This window comes from Panicum hallii, chromosome 2 (genome assembly GCF_002211085.1).
Source record: "Panicum hallii strain FIL2 chromosome 2, PHallii_v3.1, whole genome shotgun sequence".
Taxonomy (NCBI): Eukaryota; Viridiplantae; Streptophyta; class Magnoliopsida; order Poales; family Poaceae; genus Panicum; species Panicum hallii.
This window is the reverse complement of record NC_038043.1, coordinates 54963183-54977799: the sequence shown is the minus strand read 5'-3', so window position 1 is coordinate 54977799 and position 14617 is coordinate 54963183. Positions and strand designations below refer to the sequence as shown.

Below are 14617 nucleotides of genomic sequence, written 5' to 3'. Positions count from 1 at the left end.
AAACACTATGTCTCAATGGAGAGTTTCATTTCACTGTTTCTAAATCTAACCAGTATAATTAAATGCTAATTGATCTATTGGCGCACGGGATCCCTCATGAAACAACGACGGTCATAGTAGTCATTTCACGCTATTTCTAACATCTTGGAATGAGTTAGCAGAGTGGTGTGGGCATAAAATTGGTTCCTTCTCTTCCCTCATTAAATCAGTGCCACATCATTAAAAATGCTGATGTATCATGATAATTAATGTTATGAACCCACCATAAAATCGCATTACGACTGGACTAAGGACACGCGCGATAACTAGACGAGAAGTGTATGCGAGTTTTGCGGAGGCGCGACAAATGTGGTTGGCCATGCGATGCACCTGGAAAGTCGAACCTCGATGACCAGGACGTCACTGCAGGAGGTTCTGGCTGCAGCAGCGAGTAGTCGCGGCAGGCCGTAGCCATCTCTTGACCCGGTCGTTTGGATAATACCGAGTAGTGTACTACCCGAGCCCAAACCTCTCTGTCTCTGCGATCTTTCCCGTCACCGGAGGTGTGGAAACTGGAGGGCACACGCACATGAGATTGCTGCTGCCGGTGGAGCTTGCATTGAATCCAAGGGCTGGTCCGGGCCCGGGCGCTCTAGGGCACTGCAGGATGCCAGGATCAAACGTGCTGGAGAGCATCAGCGGCAGCGGTACACGGCAGGGCCTGATCGCATTCGGCCAAGGGGATGGAAACCAAGTGCGTGGCAACATGCCATCTGCGCGGCCACACACGCACCCGTCGCGCGCGTTTAATGCGACGCGGCATCGCACAAGGGCATGGCCGTGGCGAGCCGGGCGGCCGGGCGAGGCAGCCAGGCAAGGCCCAGCCGCCCACGGCCACGGCTACTGCTCACTGCACTGTGCTGTACCGCCCCACCACCAGGCTGACTTTGCCACGAGCTCCGAGTAAATGCACGCTCGCTACTCATCTCTCTCCCGTCTCTCTCTCTACTCCCATTCTCTCTCTCTCTCTCTCTACATTTGACCCTTCAAGTGAGCTATCTTTGCTGCGGCTGGCCTAGCTGAGTAGCTGTCTCGGCATCCTGGCCGTGGCCGGCGAGGTTAGCCATAGCCCACAAAGGCACAAAAGGTCAGCGCTGTGCTTTGGCCGCGCCGGCCACCGTTATATATACACGCCTGCACCTCCCCCCTTGGACCCTTGTCCTCAAGCAGCAGCTACCACCACCACCACCACCACACCAGCGACGCGCCGCGCTGGCTTCTTCTAGCTCGGTTGCTTGCAACAAGACACACATCAGCTGAGAACTCTGATCCGCCTAGGCCTGACGGTCTCGCGCTCGTTCTTGTGCGGCGTCGGTGGCTCCCAGCACGCCTTTTGTTGTTGCCCACCACCTCAGCTCACTCACATCGCACGCCCACCCACAGTCCCACACCATAAGCACAGCGCTTCTGGCTGTTGAGGAAGAGGTCGATCTCTCTTAGCTTGGTGATCAGGCGAGCGAGCGATCGACGACGACGACGCCATGGTGAGGCCGCCGTGCTGCGACAAGGAGGGCGTCAAGAAGGGGCCGTGGACGCCGGAGGAGGACCTCGTCCTCGTCTCCTACATCCAGGAGCACGGGCCCGGCAACTGGCGCGCCGTCCCGACCAGAACCGGTATGTGGTTAGCTGCTTGCTTAGGATGGTCACGTCACCCATGCCTGCGTACGGAGGCGATCTGGATTTCTGACCGTTTAGTTTGGATTCTGCGCGCAGGGCTGATGCGGTGCAGCAAGAGCTGCCGGCTCCGGTGGACCAACTACCTCCGCCCGGGCATCAAGCGCGGCAACTTCACCGACCAGGAGGAGAAGCTCATCGTCCACCTCCAGGCTCTTCTCGGCAACAGGTACGGGGAGAATTTGGCGCAGGCGTGTTGTTTCTTTGGTGGACATGGACTAGTTCGTTTGGGTGAGCTCGGAGGATCATGTGCTTGCGGTTTTTGTGTAGGTGGGCTGCCATCGCGTCGTACCTGCCGGAGCGGACGGACAACGACATCAAGAACTACTGGAACACGCACCTCAAGCGTAAGCTGCAGAGCGGCGGCGATGGGGCGGCCAAGCCGCCGGCGCACAGGCCGGCCTCGTCGTCCAAGGGGCAGTGGGAGAGGCGCCTGCAGACGGACATCGACATGGCGCGCCGCGCGCTCCGCGAGGCCCTGACTCCGCTCGGCGACCTGAAGCCGCAGCAGCACGACGGCGTCGACGCGGCTGGCGCCAGCACCGGCGGGGGCGGCGGCAGCGACAGCCCGGCGTCGAGCTCGTCGGTCGCGTCGCTGTGCTCCCCCTCGGTGGCCGCGCCGGGCCCGTACGTCCTGACCACGGAGAACATCTCGCGGATGCTGGACGGGTGGGCCGGCGGCAGGAAGCAGGGCCGCCGCGGCGGCAGTGCCGGTCCTGGCACGCCCGGCGGGGCCGAGAGCGCGTCCACCGGATCCTCGGACGCGTCGGAGGTGTCGTACGGTGGCGCCGCCGGGGCGTCGGCAGCAACCCCCACTGCTGGGGCGCTCTCCGAGTACGAGAGGAAGCCGGCCGTGGCGGCCCAGCAGATGCCGCTGTCGGCGCTCGAGTCTTGGCTGTTCGACGACGACAGCCACTTCCACCAAGTCCAGAGCGCCAGCTTGCTTGACGTGCCCCCCATGGATTACCCGTTCTAGCTATAGGCTAGTGTGTTCAAGTGATGCAGCTCAAGCTTGCTAATCACTTCAAAGCAAGGAGTGTGGACGCAGCGCCGCCGCCTAAAGAAAACTACATAGATCCTACAGTATGTCAGTGACTAATCGGCTGTTGCAAACTGAATTAGTCGCTTGATCCAAATACTTTTACTTAGGATCTGCATAGTTTTCATTTAGATTTCAAAGAACCATAGAAGCACTCCTATGTTATTATTATCCTTACTAAGACTGAATATGTTCATGGGCCTTTTGGTTTTTGCTTTTAAGCAACAACTTGAGTAGATCTATCCCCTTTGTGCAAGTTGCATGTTGTGTGTGAAAAAATAACGCCAGTATGTCACAAATTTGTCATAAATTGTATCGCTATCACTAACCTAGCAGATATTTTTAGTTCCCATTTCTCTGAGTTTTGCATATATCAATTTTATTTGCTGTATTTATTTGTCTTATTTGCCAAAGTAGACAAACTCCTCCCAGAGATGCATATATCGCTCAAAATAAAATGTTAATTACTTGTCACCCCTGCTGTATGGTTTAGCAATATTTGGGAAAATGTCTAAGTTAATCAAATGTTATACTCCCTACGGTCCAAAATATAAATCGTTTTGATAAATTTACATACATAATTTTTGCTATGCATCTAAGCATAGTATTTATCTAGATGCATAATAAAAAATAATGTATCTAGATTTGCCAAAACGAATTATAATTTGAAACGGAGGGAGTAGCTCGTTAGATCAGCTTAGGTATGCGGTCATCACGTACGTAGTTGTAGCCAAGAACCTATGTACAGTGCAGCCTGTAATAATATGCATGTTGTGTCTGGTCTTCAGAAGCTAAACACGTTTGGTACGGTTTAATTTGGATTTGCAGTTTGGTGCGCCAGTACTACCAGATATATCAAGATGTATACAAAATAAATGCGTATGGTTTGGAATATTCCTAGCTAGCGTTTTCACACTCTCAGAATTGTTCCTAGACATATGAAAATGTTTTGTGTTTGCTCCAAAAAGGTCAAAAGGCTCGAGCTTGTATATGTTGGATGGCGCCTTGGACACTTGATTGAATTGCTTCTGGGAATTTTCAGCACTAGCACGATTCTTTCAAATTTTTGTATCGCTAATTTACTGTGATACAAATTTTAAATTTTGTATCAGCGCTAGGTTTATCTATCGTAAAAAAACAATACTATAAGCAAATTCCCAAGTGCGCCATACCACAAATTAGCACACCGCATGTTGGCCTCGAAAACTCCAATGTTTTGCCATTTCCTTGATACAAACAGCACAGGCATGCGTGTTTCAAACGTTTTGGATTGCCTGTTGACTGTTACTATCATTGCAACAACTCAATCAACCAAAACGGAAAAAAGCAGTGTGCTAGCTAGCTGGATACACAGTTCCTGAATTTCGCTCTAGGAACTGAGCTGCACTACTGCTACTAGAAGTCAATGTGATGTTCCTATCTTCCCTAAAAAGATATATGTTTTTCTTTCCAGAAAAACAAATTGGTACTACTTGCAGTCCTTAAATACACGCACGACATGTGTGATGGGCTTGACTCCCGGCGACGACGACACAGGCACACAGCCTCGTCGCCAGCCCATGCACCCAACAACGACCGATGATCAATCATGCCCTGCGTTCCAAGCTGTAGTAAACATGGTGAAAAGGACTAGAGTGCCAGCCATCCATGGGCACCCTGCCTGCGCGCCCAAATTGCCCAATGGCCATGCTGGATGCCAATTGCCATGGCAGGCATTCACAGCTCTTGCCAAAACCTGGAGGGAGGGAGGGTGTCTGACCCAGTCGCCCAGGCCAGGCGAGAGACTCTGCATCGGGGCCTTGAATGCTCTGAGGATCTGGGAGAATATGGAGCACATATTCAAAGCCACATGGCCCCAGCACCTTTGAATTCGAGACATTTTTGGAAGCGGGATCTTTCTCACTTGCAAAAATCGAGAAATTTCAGTGCTTGGAGATATGCACATCAGCATCTGGCGATTTTTCTCCTCCTGACATTGACACAAGAGCCACAAAGTGGGCCATGCCCTTGCCTTGCCTACATGGCAACCCATCTTCAGTTCCCAGCCAATCCATATTCCATAGGGCCACACTGCACTTCGCCCTTGAGGTCCCATGCTGTTTGTTTCAGACTTTCAGTTCTCGCATTGGTTCCTCGGGTACACTAGCAGTGCAACCGATCATCACCATCTCGTCAGATACGGTGAAAACCCACTCCACGCGGTATGTTCTCTGTATTTTTTTTTCACAAGAGATGTACGTGTCCCTGTACTGCTAAGGATAAGAGAAGAAGCCTTGCCACAGCTCATCCCGGTTTAGGGGACCGTGCGTGCATGTAGTTTCGCTTCCCCATCTTTGTCGTCCCAGCGCTGCCCGTGTGCCTGCAATCGTGATCGCGTGCAGATCATCAATGCCATGGCTGATCTAAACAGTGGCTTAACACCTTGGCTGATTCCTGCGTCGTCGACGCTCGCTTTACAGAGAGGAGGGCCGAGAGGATGCATGCATGTTACAGTGTCACACAGGTTACGTGCAAGTGACAACCCCAACTGCATTTTTCATCTGTGAGTCAGTGATCACGCGAGACGGGGTAACTGCCCGTGATGGCACAAAGCGCCAGAGCGCGTCACACCCGTGGACAAACGTGAAAAAAGATAAAATAGAGAAAAAAAAGAAAAAGGAAAAGGGTGGGGGGAAAAAGAAAAGGCAGGTGAGGCAGCATGGGACGGGGCCCACCTGTACAGCAGCGCGTGTATCCCGATCTGCCGCCGTGGGCCATGGCAGTTCGGTGAGCCCGCTTCGCTTCCTCGCTAGTAGTGCTAGTGCTAGCTCGCCCAGGCTGGCCGACACGGCATGCTTCTTCATTAACTGCTCCACGGAGTCCCCCAGCGTCACACCGTGCGCAATTGGAGAGCACCGCCGCAATGTCTTCCAAGTACCCATGGTGCGCGTCCACAGATTTCCCTGCTGCCAACTTTCGTCGAGTCCGACGAGCGAATCCGGCTGCCGCCGCCCCGTCCAGAGGCCCGGGCCGGCTTACCAACCAGTGCGATGGCTTGTCGTGCGACGCGATGGCAGTGCGCGCTGGAGCTCGGGGTCAGGAAAGGCACGGATCGGCCTGCGTGGCCACTGTTCACGGGCAATCATGGACGCTCGCCGCGTAGTAATTTGAAATAGGCGAGTCGGTGGGATTAATGGCGCGTGTCTTTGTCGGATGATGCGCGCAAAGTCAATGGAGTTAGTGTGAGGCGATCGCGACCCGGCACGCGCGCGACGGGACGGACGAGCCAGGGGCGTCCGCGTCCGCGTCTCGGCGATCGGTCGGCACGGTCACGGTCGCACTCGCGCCCGCCGCGCGCGCGGGCGACTCACGGGGGCGTAGTACGTGCATGGCGCGCACGTAAACCCGACGCGCACCGCGCGGCGCCCGTGCGCCACCGTGAGGCAGAGCCGACGAAGCCTGCCGCCGCGGCAGCCGCGCGTCCGGGTCGGTGTCACCGCGCGTTCTTGGTGGCGCACTGGCGCAGCGTGCCAAGGCAGCCGCCGCCGCCCTGCCGCGCGCGGAAGGAACGCGTGGGGCTGCTGCACCTGGCGGGCGCGCGCGGCGGGCTCGGGCTCCCTCCTCCTCGTCCTGCGCGGGTGCCCCGTCGAACGGGGCTTCATGATGGGATGGTTGAACTCGTTGCACGCAGCGGGAGCCGCGAGGGCAGCGCGCCGTGACCGTACCCGGGGCCGTAGGTGCCTCAGTGCCTGGCTGGCTCCGCTGTTACTGGTGGCCCGCGACGGGCGCGAGGTGTGTCTGTCGTGGCGTCACAGGCGTCGGCGCGGCTCGTCTCCTTGCGTGCGTGCATGCCAGGGTAACACGCGCGCACGACCGCGACAGTAATCCCTGGACCCTGGCACGGCGCATCTTTCCTGTCAAATCCTCGGCGGATCTCTGTGCGTGGCCGTCCGGTGCCCGGCTGCCCGGCCGGCCGGCCGTGTCAACACATGGCTGAGGATGATGGATCCTTCGCTATAGCTAAGCTGATGAGCTTCGCCCAGTCATTACCCGTGCGACGGAATTAACGGAATTTCATAGGTTTGTATGGTTTCTATTTTTGAAATCTTAGTTGGATGCTGCGAAAACCTTGTCTCTTACTGAGTGCAGCTATTCCAGTGAAGGCAACGTGACGTCGACGTGCATTTCTGGTAATCTCTCACCTTTTTTTGGCAAATAGATTAAATTCTAGATGTTTTGCGCAAGCTTTGATCAAAACCATCCGTGCACGATCCCAACGCACGTAGTCCTAGTTTTTGGACCTAAGCGATGAGTGATGACTATCGATACCTGTAGCTCTAGCCTCTAGGTATGCATATGCACCCAGCTTGGATGGTGAGTTTACCTTGTACTCTCGGTCTATCCTATTCCAAAATACATGTTGCCACCATGGTCGCATGAGATGAAATTTTGACAAATATTTTATATAAAAATAAAGCATTTTCAACTAAAGGTAATAAAATAATTCAGAATCCTTTTCCTTTGTGAATCTTATAACGTCTATCTTACATTATCAGTCTATAGTTTTTTTTTTATATTGACAACCAGAGGAAAAAAAGGGTGGAAAAAAATACTAAAAAATGTATTTTGAACACAAGGGGTAACAGTACATGAGTAAAACACATCATGTGTTTTCCTTGCTTACTGAGGGTGGGGACTTTTTGTTATATGGGTGACTAAAATCAACACTCTCTTTAGTCAACGAAACGTCTACGGGTGAAGAGCCATGTCACATTACAACTACCGACCAAATCATTGTATTTTTCAGTCACTTGATAAATTTAAAGTATGTGTTAAATATTACTCCTCACTCCTCAATTTCGTCAGGAGGGATTGCGCTCTCTCTCACTCTATATATATTTTCAAACTCAATTCAGTTTGAACTATACATTTGAGATTGACCCATTATCCGCCGTCGAGACGATGCCTTGACACAATCCGGCCCATGGGCCACTGGTTCATTTCAGCCCATTGAAACAGCACTGTGCCACGTCAGGACGCCAACCACACACCACCCGGTCCCACACGCATCCCCCGCCCCCAGGCTCCAAAGAAAAACCCCGATGCAGCAGGCGCGACGCGCGAAAGGCTTCAATCCCCGTCTCCCGCCGTTTCCCTCGCCCGCCAAAACGATCCCTCGCCCGCCCGCCCAGATCGCAACTATTATTTCTCCCTCCCCGCCAAAATGCCAAAATCGCCTCCCGCAGTCCCGCCCCGCGTCCCCCGCTCCCCGCGCCGATCCCCACGGACGCGCCGGCGGCCATGGACATGTCGGCGATCGCCGCGCGCCTCGGCCTCTCGGGGTCCCGCCCCGTCATCCGCAAGGCTGGCGAGCTCCGCCGCCTCTGCGACGTCAACTTCGACTCCTCCGTCCTCGGCATCGTAAGCGGCCTGGGCTGCCCGTCCCCTTCTCGAGATCCCGTCCTTCATCCGCCGCGCGGATCCGTCTCTGACCTTCCGTGCTTTGCAGGGGGAGGTTTGCAAGGCCATCATCTGCCTGGAGATCGCCGCGTCCAAGTGAGTCTGGGTTTGGGGCTCAACTGTTCGATGAATTGTCCATGTAGGGAACCTTCTAGGTGTGTAACCCGTGTTATTTTCGCTTGCTGATTGCGCAGGTTCCAGGTGATATTTGACCGGGCGGAGGCTGTTCGTATGAGTGGGATGTCTGATAAGGCATACATCAGATCGTTCAACGCGCTGCAGAATGGTCTTGGTGTCAAGTATGCTTCTTTTCACTTACGTTTCGCCGATCGATGCGTCAAATCGTGACCGTGGTTAATAGAGTGAAATTTGCTCTCGCAGGACAACGTTGGATGTGCGCGAGTTGGGCATCCAGTTTGGCTGTGTCAGGCTGATACCTTTCATTCAGAAGGGATTATCACTGTAAGTTTGTTTTTTTCCTCTCCTGGCTGTTTTATCGCACTTACATCCTGTAACTTGAGAGTCAATTGTCACTCCCTCAACTCTCGATCTAGCACCAGGCTCCCCCAAATTCTTAGGAACGTCCCTGTCGATTGTATCTGAATTTTATCTCAAGATCACTATGAGCTGTAGACAATGTCACTGTGAACTTCTGCCGAACTATCCTCTAGTTTGCAAACAGTGAGATGCAAAGTGACGCTTCAATGTTATACTGATTACTAAGTGTTGAATTTATCTGCCTCAGTTACAAGGAGCGCTTCCTTGCTGCGTTGCCACCTTCTCGCCGGGCAAGCACTGACTTTGGTCGGCCAGTATTTACTGCAGCAGCATTCTATCTATGTGCAAAGAGGCACAAGGTGATTGCTGCTTTCATTAACAGTGTACTTTGTTCTTCTGCAATGCTATAGATTATTTGCCTTTTGAAGTACTGAATCTTTCCTTTTTTCTTGTAGCTCAAAGTTGACAAAATAAAGCTGATAGATCTATGTGGTACATCCAGCACTGAGTTTACAACGGTAATATAGTTTATTCATATCCTTTTTGTATGTGTGTGCATATCTTCACTATGCACTTGCGAACTTATGTTGTGTGCTCACTTGCCATTATGCACTGTACATATACTCTTTTCTGACTTTCAGTTCTGATTGCAGGTTTCAACATCAATGGCAGACCTATGCTTTGATGTTTTTGGGATATCCAAGGAGAAGAAGGATCCGAAGTCCATCAAGGGGAATAGAGGTACCTACATTCTCATTCTCAATTGATTTGTTACATCACTAAGCTACTCCTACACTTTACATACGTGAAACTGCACGCCACAAAGCATGTAGTTTTCCTGGGAGTTCTGCACATCTTTTGTATTTCTGAGCTACTCAATAAACTAATACATTTTGTCCTTGTTACAGAACTGTTGGATGTTTTGCCAAGCAAAAGGAAACATGAGGATGACAGTGATCCATCTGATGATGAGTCCTCGGAGGATGACCAAGATGAACTAGATGTATGTACCTGATACCTGCTGATTGTTTTTTTAAAAAATAAATACCTGCTGATTGCTTGTGAATGCATGTCATGAAGATATTAGTAAGAAGTGATGGCTGCTGGTTTCTCATACTTGCCCCCTGCATGAAATCCTGTCCGTAGCCTTTTATAACGTGTATATAATCCTGGTTACAGCAGGCAAATAATTTCAGTCATCGATAGACCCCCTGGTTTAGTAACGCGATGAAATACAGGTTTATCACTTTATCTTTCTTTTTTTTGTGAAAGGTTTATCACTTTATCTACGTGCTAGATGCCTGAAGTCTGAAAATGCCAAAAAACATCAACACAGTAATACATTCAGTACTTTTTCTTTAAGGCTTAAGGAAACATTAATGCTTCTTTCTCCATCTGCCATACCTGTACCTAATAACATGGAGCATTGAACTGAATATGATTCTCCTATATGTGTTGATGTGTTAAAGCATGGTTTAGTTGCATCCACAACCGTTTTCCTGCTGATATTACTTCTGCGATGTTTATAGGGATTATATTATTGCCAGAAATTTTCTTGTTAGCCTATTACACCCATTCTTTTGTTGACTGCTGTCTGATTGCTCTGATGCCAGTTACCGAATCACAAGAGGCAGAAGAAGATGGAGAAGCAAGCATACAATGAGTGGAAGTCGTCAGTTCTTTCCTCCAACAAGCAAACCAAAACAGGTTTGTGCTTTGCACTGCTCCACATCCCTGTCTAACCAGTGATTCTTATCCCAATCACCTGTCTGACGAATTTAGTCCTGCTTTGTCTTCAGACCCTGCCAAACCCAGGAGGCAAGCTCAGCTTAACTTCAAGAAGCCCGCAGACATCGTCGTAGAAGTACCTTCAGCAGCCAACCAGATGAACATGAACTCTCCTCACAAGAATGGATATTGGGAGGGAGAAGTTTCTTCTTGATGCAAAAAAAGAGAAAAAGACATCTTTGTTCTGCTTCTGTTTTCATGTGTTATCGTTGTTGGATCACCTATCCATGAAAAATATTACCTGGAAAGATCCTGGTGTAAATGGCGACATGTTCATATACAGTACATGAAAACTGAGAAGTGTCTCGGTGACTTGGTTCTTGAGACTCCTTGCTCAGTTGCCTGGTCTCTTGCTGCCCTTCAGTCCAATTGTCGTCTCCGACAGCCTGACGCACTGGTGTTAGGTAGACGGCTAGATTATAGGGTTCAATGCTAGTAAAATATGTGATCGTACCAAAAATATCTCTGAAACGATCAAGGCGCGCAGCCATCAAGACTGAAAAGTACACAAGGAAAAGTGCTCGTGACGGTCGTTGCGTTTAACCTAATGCAGGCTTCTGTACTTTAGTCTAAGCTGCAGCTCTTTGCTTTGTAGTATAATCGTGATCTGCTGGGTTTGCAGACAGATGGGCATCGCCGGCAGAAGGCCGGATGGCTCTTGAGGCTGTGTTTGGCCGTGTGGGCGTGTGGCTGGTGCCGTCGAGTCCGCTCGGCGGAGGCCGCAGGCGCGGGCCAAGGGGCACGGTGGCACGCGGGCGGGGGCAGCAGGGCACGAGCCATCATGCTGTGGGTGCCGGGTAAACTACCGTCCCGGGCCAACGGCGCCGCCTGGGCGCGTGTGCCCACCACACGCGTCCCCGACTTCCCTGTGCGATCCGATCCGATCCGAACCTGCAGGCTCACCAACCGTTCCGTAAACGGTGCGATCAGAGAAGGATGGACCAGTTTGTTTGGACTATTGGACTACTGGAATTCTCCGAAACGAGCATGGCTGAAATTAACTTGTAAGCAACCATCCAGCCTTTGGGCGCCGTTACTTGCACGTTGTTTAATAATATTTATATTTTTAATTCTTTTCCAACCTCAAACAAAAGCTTTTCAAATTGGCATACACGTGTATTAGTATCAGGCTTAAACCAGGCACTTGCACAATAATCTAACCCATTTTTTCCGTCCTGGAAAGAAGGGCGGCGTGGCACTGACTGGCACATGCGCTGGTGGTGGCGATGGGCTGACGTCACGTCACCGGGGCTCACGCAGGAGCACCGAGCTCGCGCCAGAGCGGAGCACGCCGGGGTGGGTGCCTCCCACACGCCCCCCGCGTGTCGCCGTCCAGCCCACCGGATCCGCCAGCTACCCGTTCCACCATCATGTGGGCCATACCATTCCCTGGCCCACAGGTCAGCGAACCAGACATCGCATTCTCCTGGCTCTCCTCGGCCCTGTCCGTCGAGGGGATCGACGACTCGCCCGTGGGACCCGCCGCCCTCGTCCCCTCTCTTCTTCTCGTTCCCTGCCCCCCTTTCTCTTCTGTCCTCTCGCGTCGCGGAATCGAAGAAGCAAGCGGCGGAGCAGAGCCGAGCCCTCGAATCCAGCCGTTTCGCATCGCATCGTATCGCCCTGTCCCGTCCTGGACTCGATTCGAGGTAGTTTTTGGGAGGGTAAGGAATTACCACCAAGGTCCATGGCTTTTTTTTTTCTCGGTGTCTATTGACGAACGCGATGTTGCTGCCCGGTTAGGGTGTGGGGAACTGATGCGGAGCTCTTGTGCAGGAAGGTCATCGGATCAAGTCTCTTGGTCACCATGGTACCCAGAGATAGGGCGCATGGCGCCGGCGCGGCCTCGACGGAGAACCTCGTTCAAGGGTGAGCCCTCGGTAACTAACCAGAAAAGGAAACAGGCACATTTTGTAGCTTTTCTCTCGAGTTTGATCGCGGTATGTCGTTAGGTGTCGTGCGGAAGTGCCCTAGCTATACTGCAGCAATCCTTACTCCTTAGTCCTAGGTCTTGTCGTGTGATAGTGTTTCACTTGTGACATGGGCGAATCTAGAACTAATCATGTGTAACAAATTGGTTTAAACCTCTCTTTGATACAACGATACACATTTTTCTCCTGTCTGTATAATAAAAAAAGAGGCTTCATGAGAAATCTGAGGCAAACACTGATACACAAATATATTGAGACAGCTGTTTATTTGCACCCGACCTGCAAAGTGGTGGAAACAAATTGAAGTTACAAACTAGTGCAGGTTTGCTACGGAATAGACAGTAATTCTTCCAGGAAATTTGATTCTCTCTTATATTCTTGGAGCATGACTCGTGATACAGCAAACATATCCTACTACGTCTTGAACTATTCTCTAAAAGAAATTAACCACTGCTATAAAACATGTGGCATGATTTATTGCTGATATTGAACGTTTGACAGGCCTATCTTGAACAACAAGTGTGAAAAGAAGGCTCCAAAGAAAGTGCATAAATCTGAGAGGGAGAAACGAAAGCGGGATAAACAGAATGATCTCTTTGGTGAGCTTGGAAACATGCTAGGTACGTGTTCGTTACAAATTGAATCTGCAATATCGTCATTCTTGGCTGCACGTCATTGGAGTGTTTGTTTCTTAACTTGAAGAAGTCACGGTGTATCTTTGTGGACTGTTCGTCATATCACTTCCTCCAGATCAATGTAGTTTACAAGTCAGCTTGAGACAGACCTGTTTGTGGCTGCTGTTTCTTGGTTATCTCAAGTGAAATTGTGCCCCCTGAGTGTCATTAAAAATGTGAAGGACCTAATGAAAAAAATTGTGTTTATATGGTCATTGGTCAATCTGGATCACTGAATCAAACCTACCCTTAACATTGCTAGACAGAGGGTTTGCACCCAGCGGTCCATGTATCTATGATTATTGATTGTTTGTCTGAGCTCTATAACTACTATTTTTTTTTCAAAGTTACATTTATATTCTTCCTAAGCAAGCAATGTGTATCATCTCTTCTCAGAGCCTGATAGACAGAACAACGGGAAGGCATGCATATTGAGTGACACTACACGGATGCTTAAAGATCTACTTTCACAAGTAGAATCTCTTCGACAAGAGAATGGTGCACTGAAGAATGAATCTCGTTATGTAAGTACGGTATTCTCATTTCAGAAATGACACCATGCACAGCATGCGACTTGGGGGATATGAGTTAAATTAATCATGAAACTTCATTTAATCTGATGATCTCTATATACTATTTCATGAACAAGAAAATCTGCATTATATTTTTCTGTGCCCAGAATTTGCTAGCCTAGGTGCCCAGTTTCATTAATGTAAATTTGGTTAATGCAAAATTGAATTAATGCTGGGTAACACCATTTTAGAATATATTAGCAAATAATTCATGCCATCATCCCCACATGAAAATACTTGTTATGTCTTTGCCATTGATTCAATATGTGCTTCCTTCCTGGTACAAAACAGGTTGCATTGGAGAGAAATGAACTACTGGATGAAAACAACATGATCCGCAATGAGATCTCGGAACTGCAAAATGAGCTGAGGATGCGGGTGGAAGGCAACCCTATTTGGAGTCATGATGTGACTAGATCAAACCTTACAGCACCTCATCCTGCAACTGCAGTTTTTGCACTGCAGCATTCACCGCAGCAACCAGTCATTGCAACGATGGCACCCCCTCTGCAACAGCTAGCAGTCCTTGAGCAATCTTATACTGCCCCACGGCGCGAGCTACAGCTCTTCCCTGAAGCTGCATCCGCTGAAGATACCGAACCACCACAAGACCAGGGGATCTCTAATCATGTGACGCGGCCGCAGGCAAGGTACCCAACAACAATGGCCACTTTGCCTGCACATGCATATCCAATCCTTCCAAGAATGGAAGATGAGCAATGTAGCAGTGACACTACTGGTAGTGGAGATGAAGGTGGCGTAGGCAACCATTAACAGCTCAAATACAGAATGAAACATGTGGTCACAACCCGAAAAGTTTCTTAGTTGTATCTTGCTAGTGTAGCTAGTGTGCTAAAGAAACCTGTGCGTCTGTGTGCCTGCGCGTGTAAATATCATTCCACTCTGTATCAGCTGAACTTAATCTTCAACTAGTTACTTTGATGGGAGAGCAACTGATCTTTTTTA

General features: G+C 50.3%; 3 protein-coding genes across 4 annotated transcripts; all 3 read left to right on the top strand.

The window, feature by feature from the left end:
- Window positions 1-927: 927 nt before the first annotated feature.
- Window positions 928-2973, top strand: LOC112879545 (transcription factor MYB94-like). Its single transcript, XM_025943819.1, has 3 exons — window positions 928-1653; window positions 1753-1882; window positions 1984-2973. The coding sequence occupies exons 1-3, from the start codon at window positions 1521-1523 to the stop codon at window positions 2687-2689; spliced, it is 969 nt and encodes a 322-aa protein (XP_025799604.1). The 5' UTR covers window positions 928-1520; the 3' UTR covers window positions 2690-2973.
- Window positions 2974-7922: 4949 nt separating this feature from the next.
- Window positions 7923-10801, top strand: LOC112882728 (origin of replication complex subunit 6). Its single transcript, XM_025947854.1, has 10 exons — window positions 7923-8152; window positions 8241-8287; window positions 8386-8490; window positions 8573-8653; window positions 8937-9048; window positions 9145-9207; window positions 9343-9430; window positions 9598-9692; window positions 10303-10396; window positions 10489-10801. Exons 1-10 carry the CDS (start codon window positions 8033-8035, stop codon window positions 10629-10631), a joined length of 948 nt encoding a protein of 315 aa, XP_025803639.1. The 5' UTR covers window positions 7923-8032; the 3' UTR covers window positions 10632-10801.
- A 1123-nt stretch (window positions 10802-11924) lies between these two features.
- LOC112883200 (transcription factor BHLH062-like) lies at window positions 11925-14617 on the top strand. Of its 2 annotated transcripts, none has more exons than XM_025948463.1 (5): window positions 11925-12123; window positions 12251-12343; window positions 12907-13025; window positions 13476-13603; window positions 13943-14617. In XM_025948463.1, exons 2-5 carry the CDS (start codon window positions 12282-12284, stop codon window positions 14423-14425), a joined length of 792 nt encoding a protein of 263 aa, XP_025804248.1. In that variant the 5' UTR covers window positions 11925-12123; window positions 12251-12281; the 3' UTR covers window positions 14426-14617. The 2 variants fall into 2 exon arrangements, with proteins under 2 accessions (XP_025804248.1, XP_025804247.1); XM_025948462.1 differs by having other exon boundaries at window positions 11926-12138.

What these genes read in the sequence shown, in the direction of transcription:
- LOC112879545 (XM_025943819.1), top strand. Translation starts at nt 1,521, where the DNA reads ATGGTGAGGCCGCCGTGCTGCGACAAGGAGGGCGTCAAGAAGGGGCCG. An exon ending in CGCCGTCCCGACCAGAACCG is followed by an intron (nt 1,654 to 1,752) that starts GTATGTGGTTAG and finishes TTCTGCGCGCAG; the next exon opens with GGCTGATGCGGTGCAGCAAG. An exon ending in CAGGCTCTTCTCGGCAACAG is followed by an intron (nt 1,883 to 1,983) that starts GTACGGGGAGAA and finishes GTTTTTGTGTAG; the next exon opens with GTGGGCTGCCATCGCGTCGT.
- LOC112882728 (XM_025947854.1), top strand. Translation starts at nt 8,033, where the DNA reads ATGGACATGTCGGCGATCGCCGCGCGCCTCGGCCTCTCGGGGTCCCGC. An exon ending in ACTCCTCCGTCCTCGGCATC is followed by an intron (nt 8,153 to 8,240) that starts GTAAGCGGCCTG and finishes CGTGCTTTGCAG; the next exon opens with GGGGAGGTTTGCAAGGCCAT. An exon ending in GTCCATCAAGGGGAATAGAG is followed by an intron (nt 9,431 to 9,597) that starts GTACCTACATTC and finishes TCCTTGTTACAG; the next exon opens with AACTGTTGGATGTTTTGCCA.
- LOC112883200 (XM_025948463.1), top strand. Translation starts at nt 12,282, where the DNA reads ATGGTACCCAGAGATAGGGCGCATGGCGCCGGCGCGGCCTCGACGGAG. An exon ending in ACGGAGAACCTCGTTCAAGG is followed by an intron (nt 12,344 to 12,906) that starts GTGAGCCCTCGG and finishes AACGTTTGACAG; the next exon opens with GCCTATCTTGAACAACAAGT. An exon ending in TGAAGAATGAATCTCGTTAT is followed by an intron (nt 13,604 to 13,942) that starts GTAAGTACGGTA and finishes GGTACAAAACAG; the next exon opens with GTTGCATTGGAGAGAAATGA.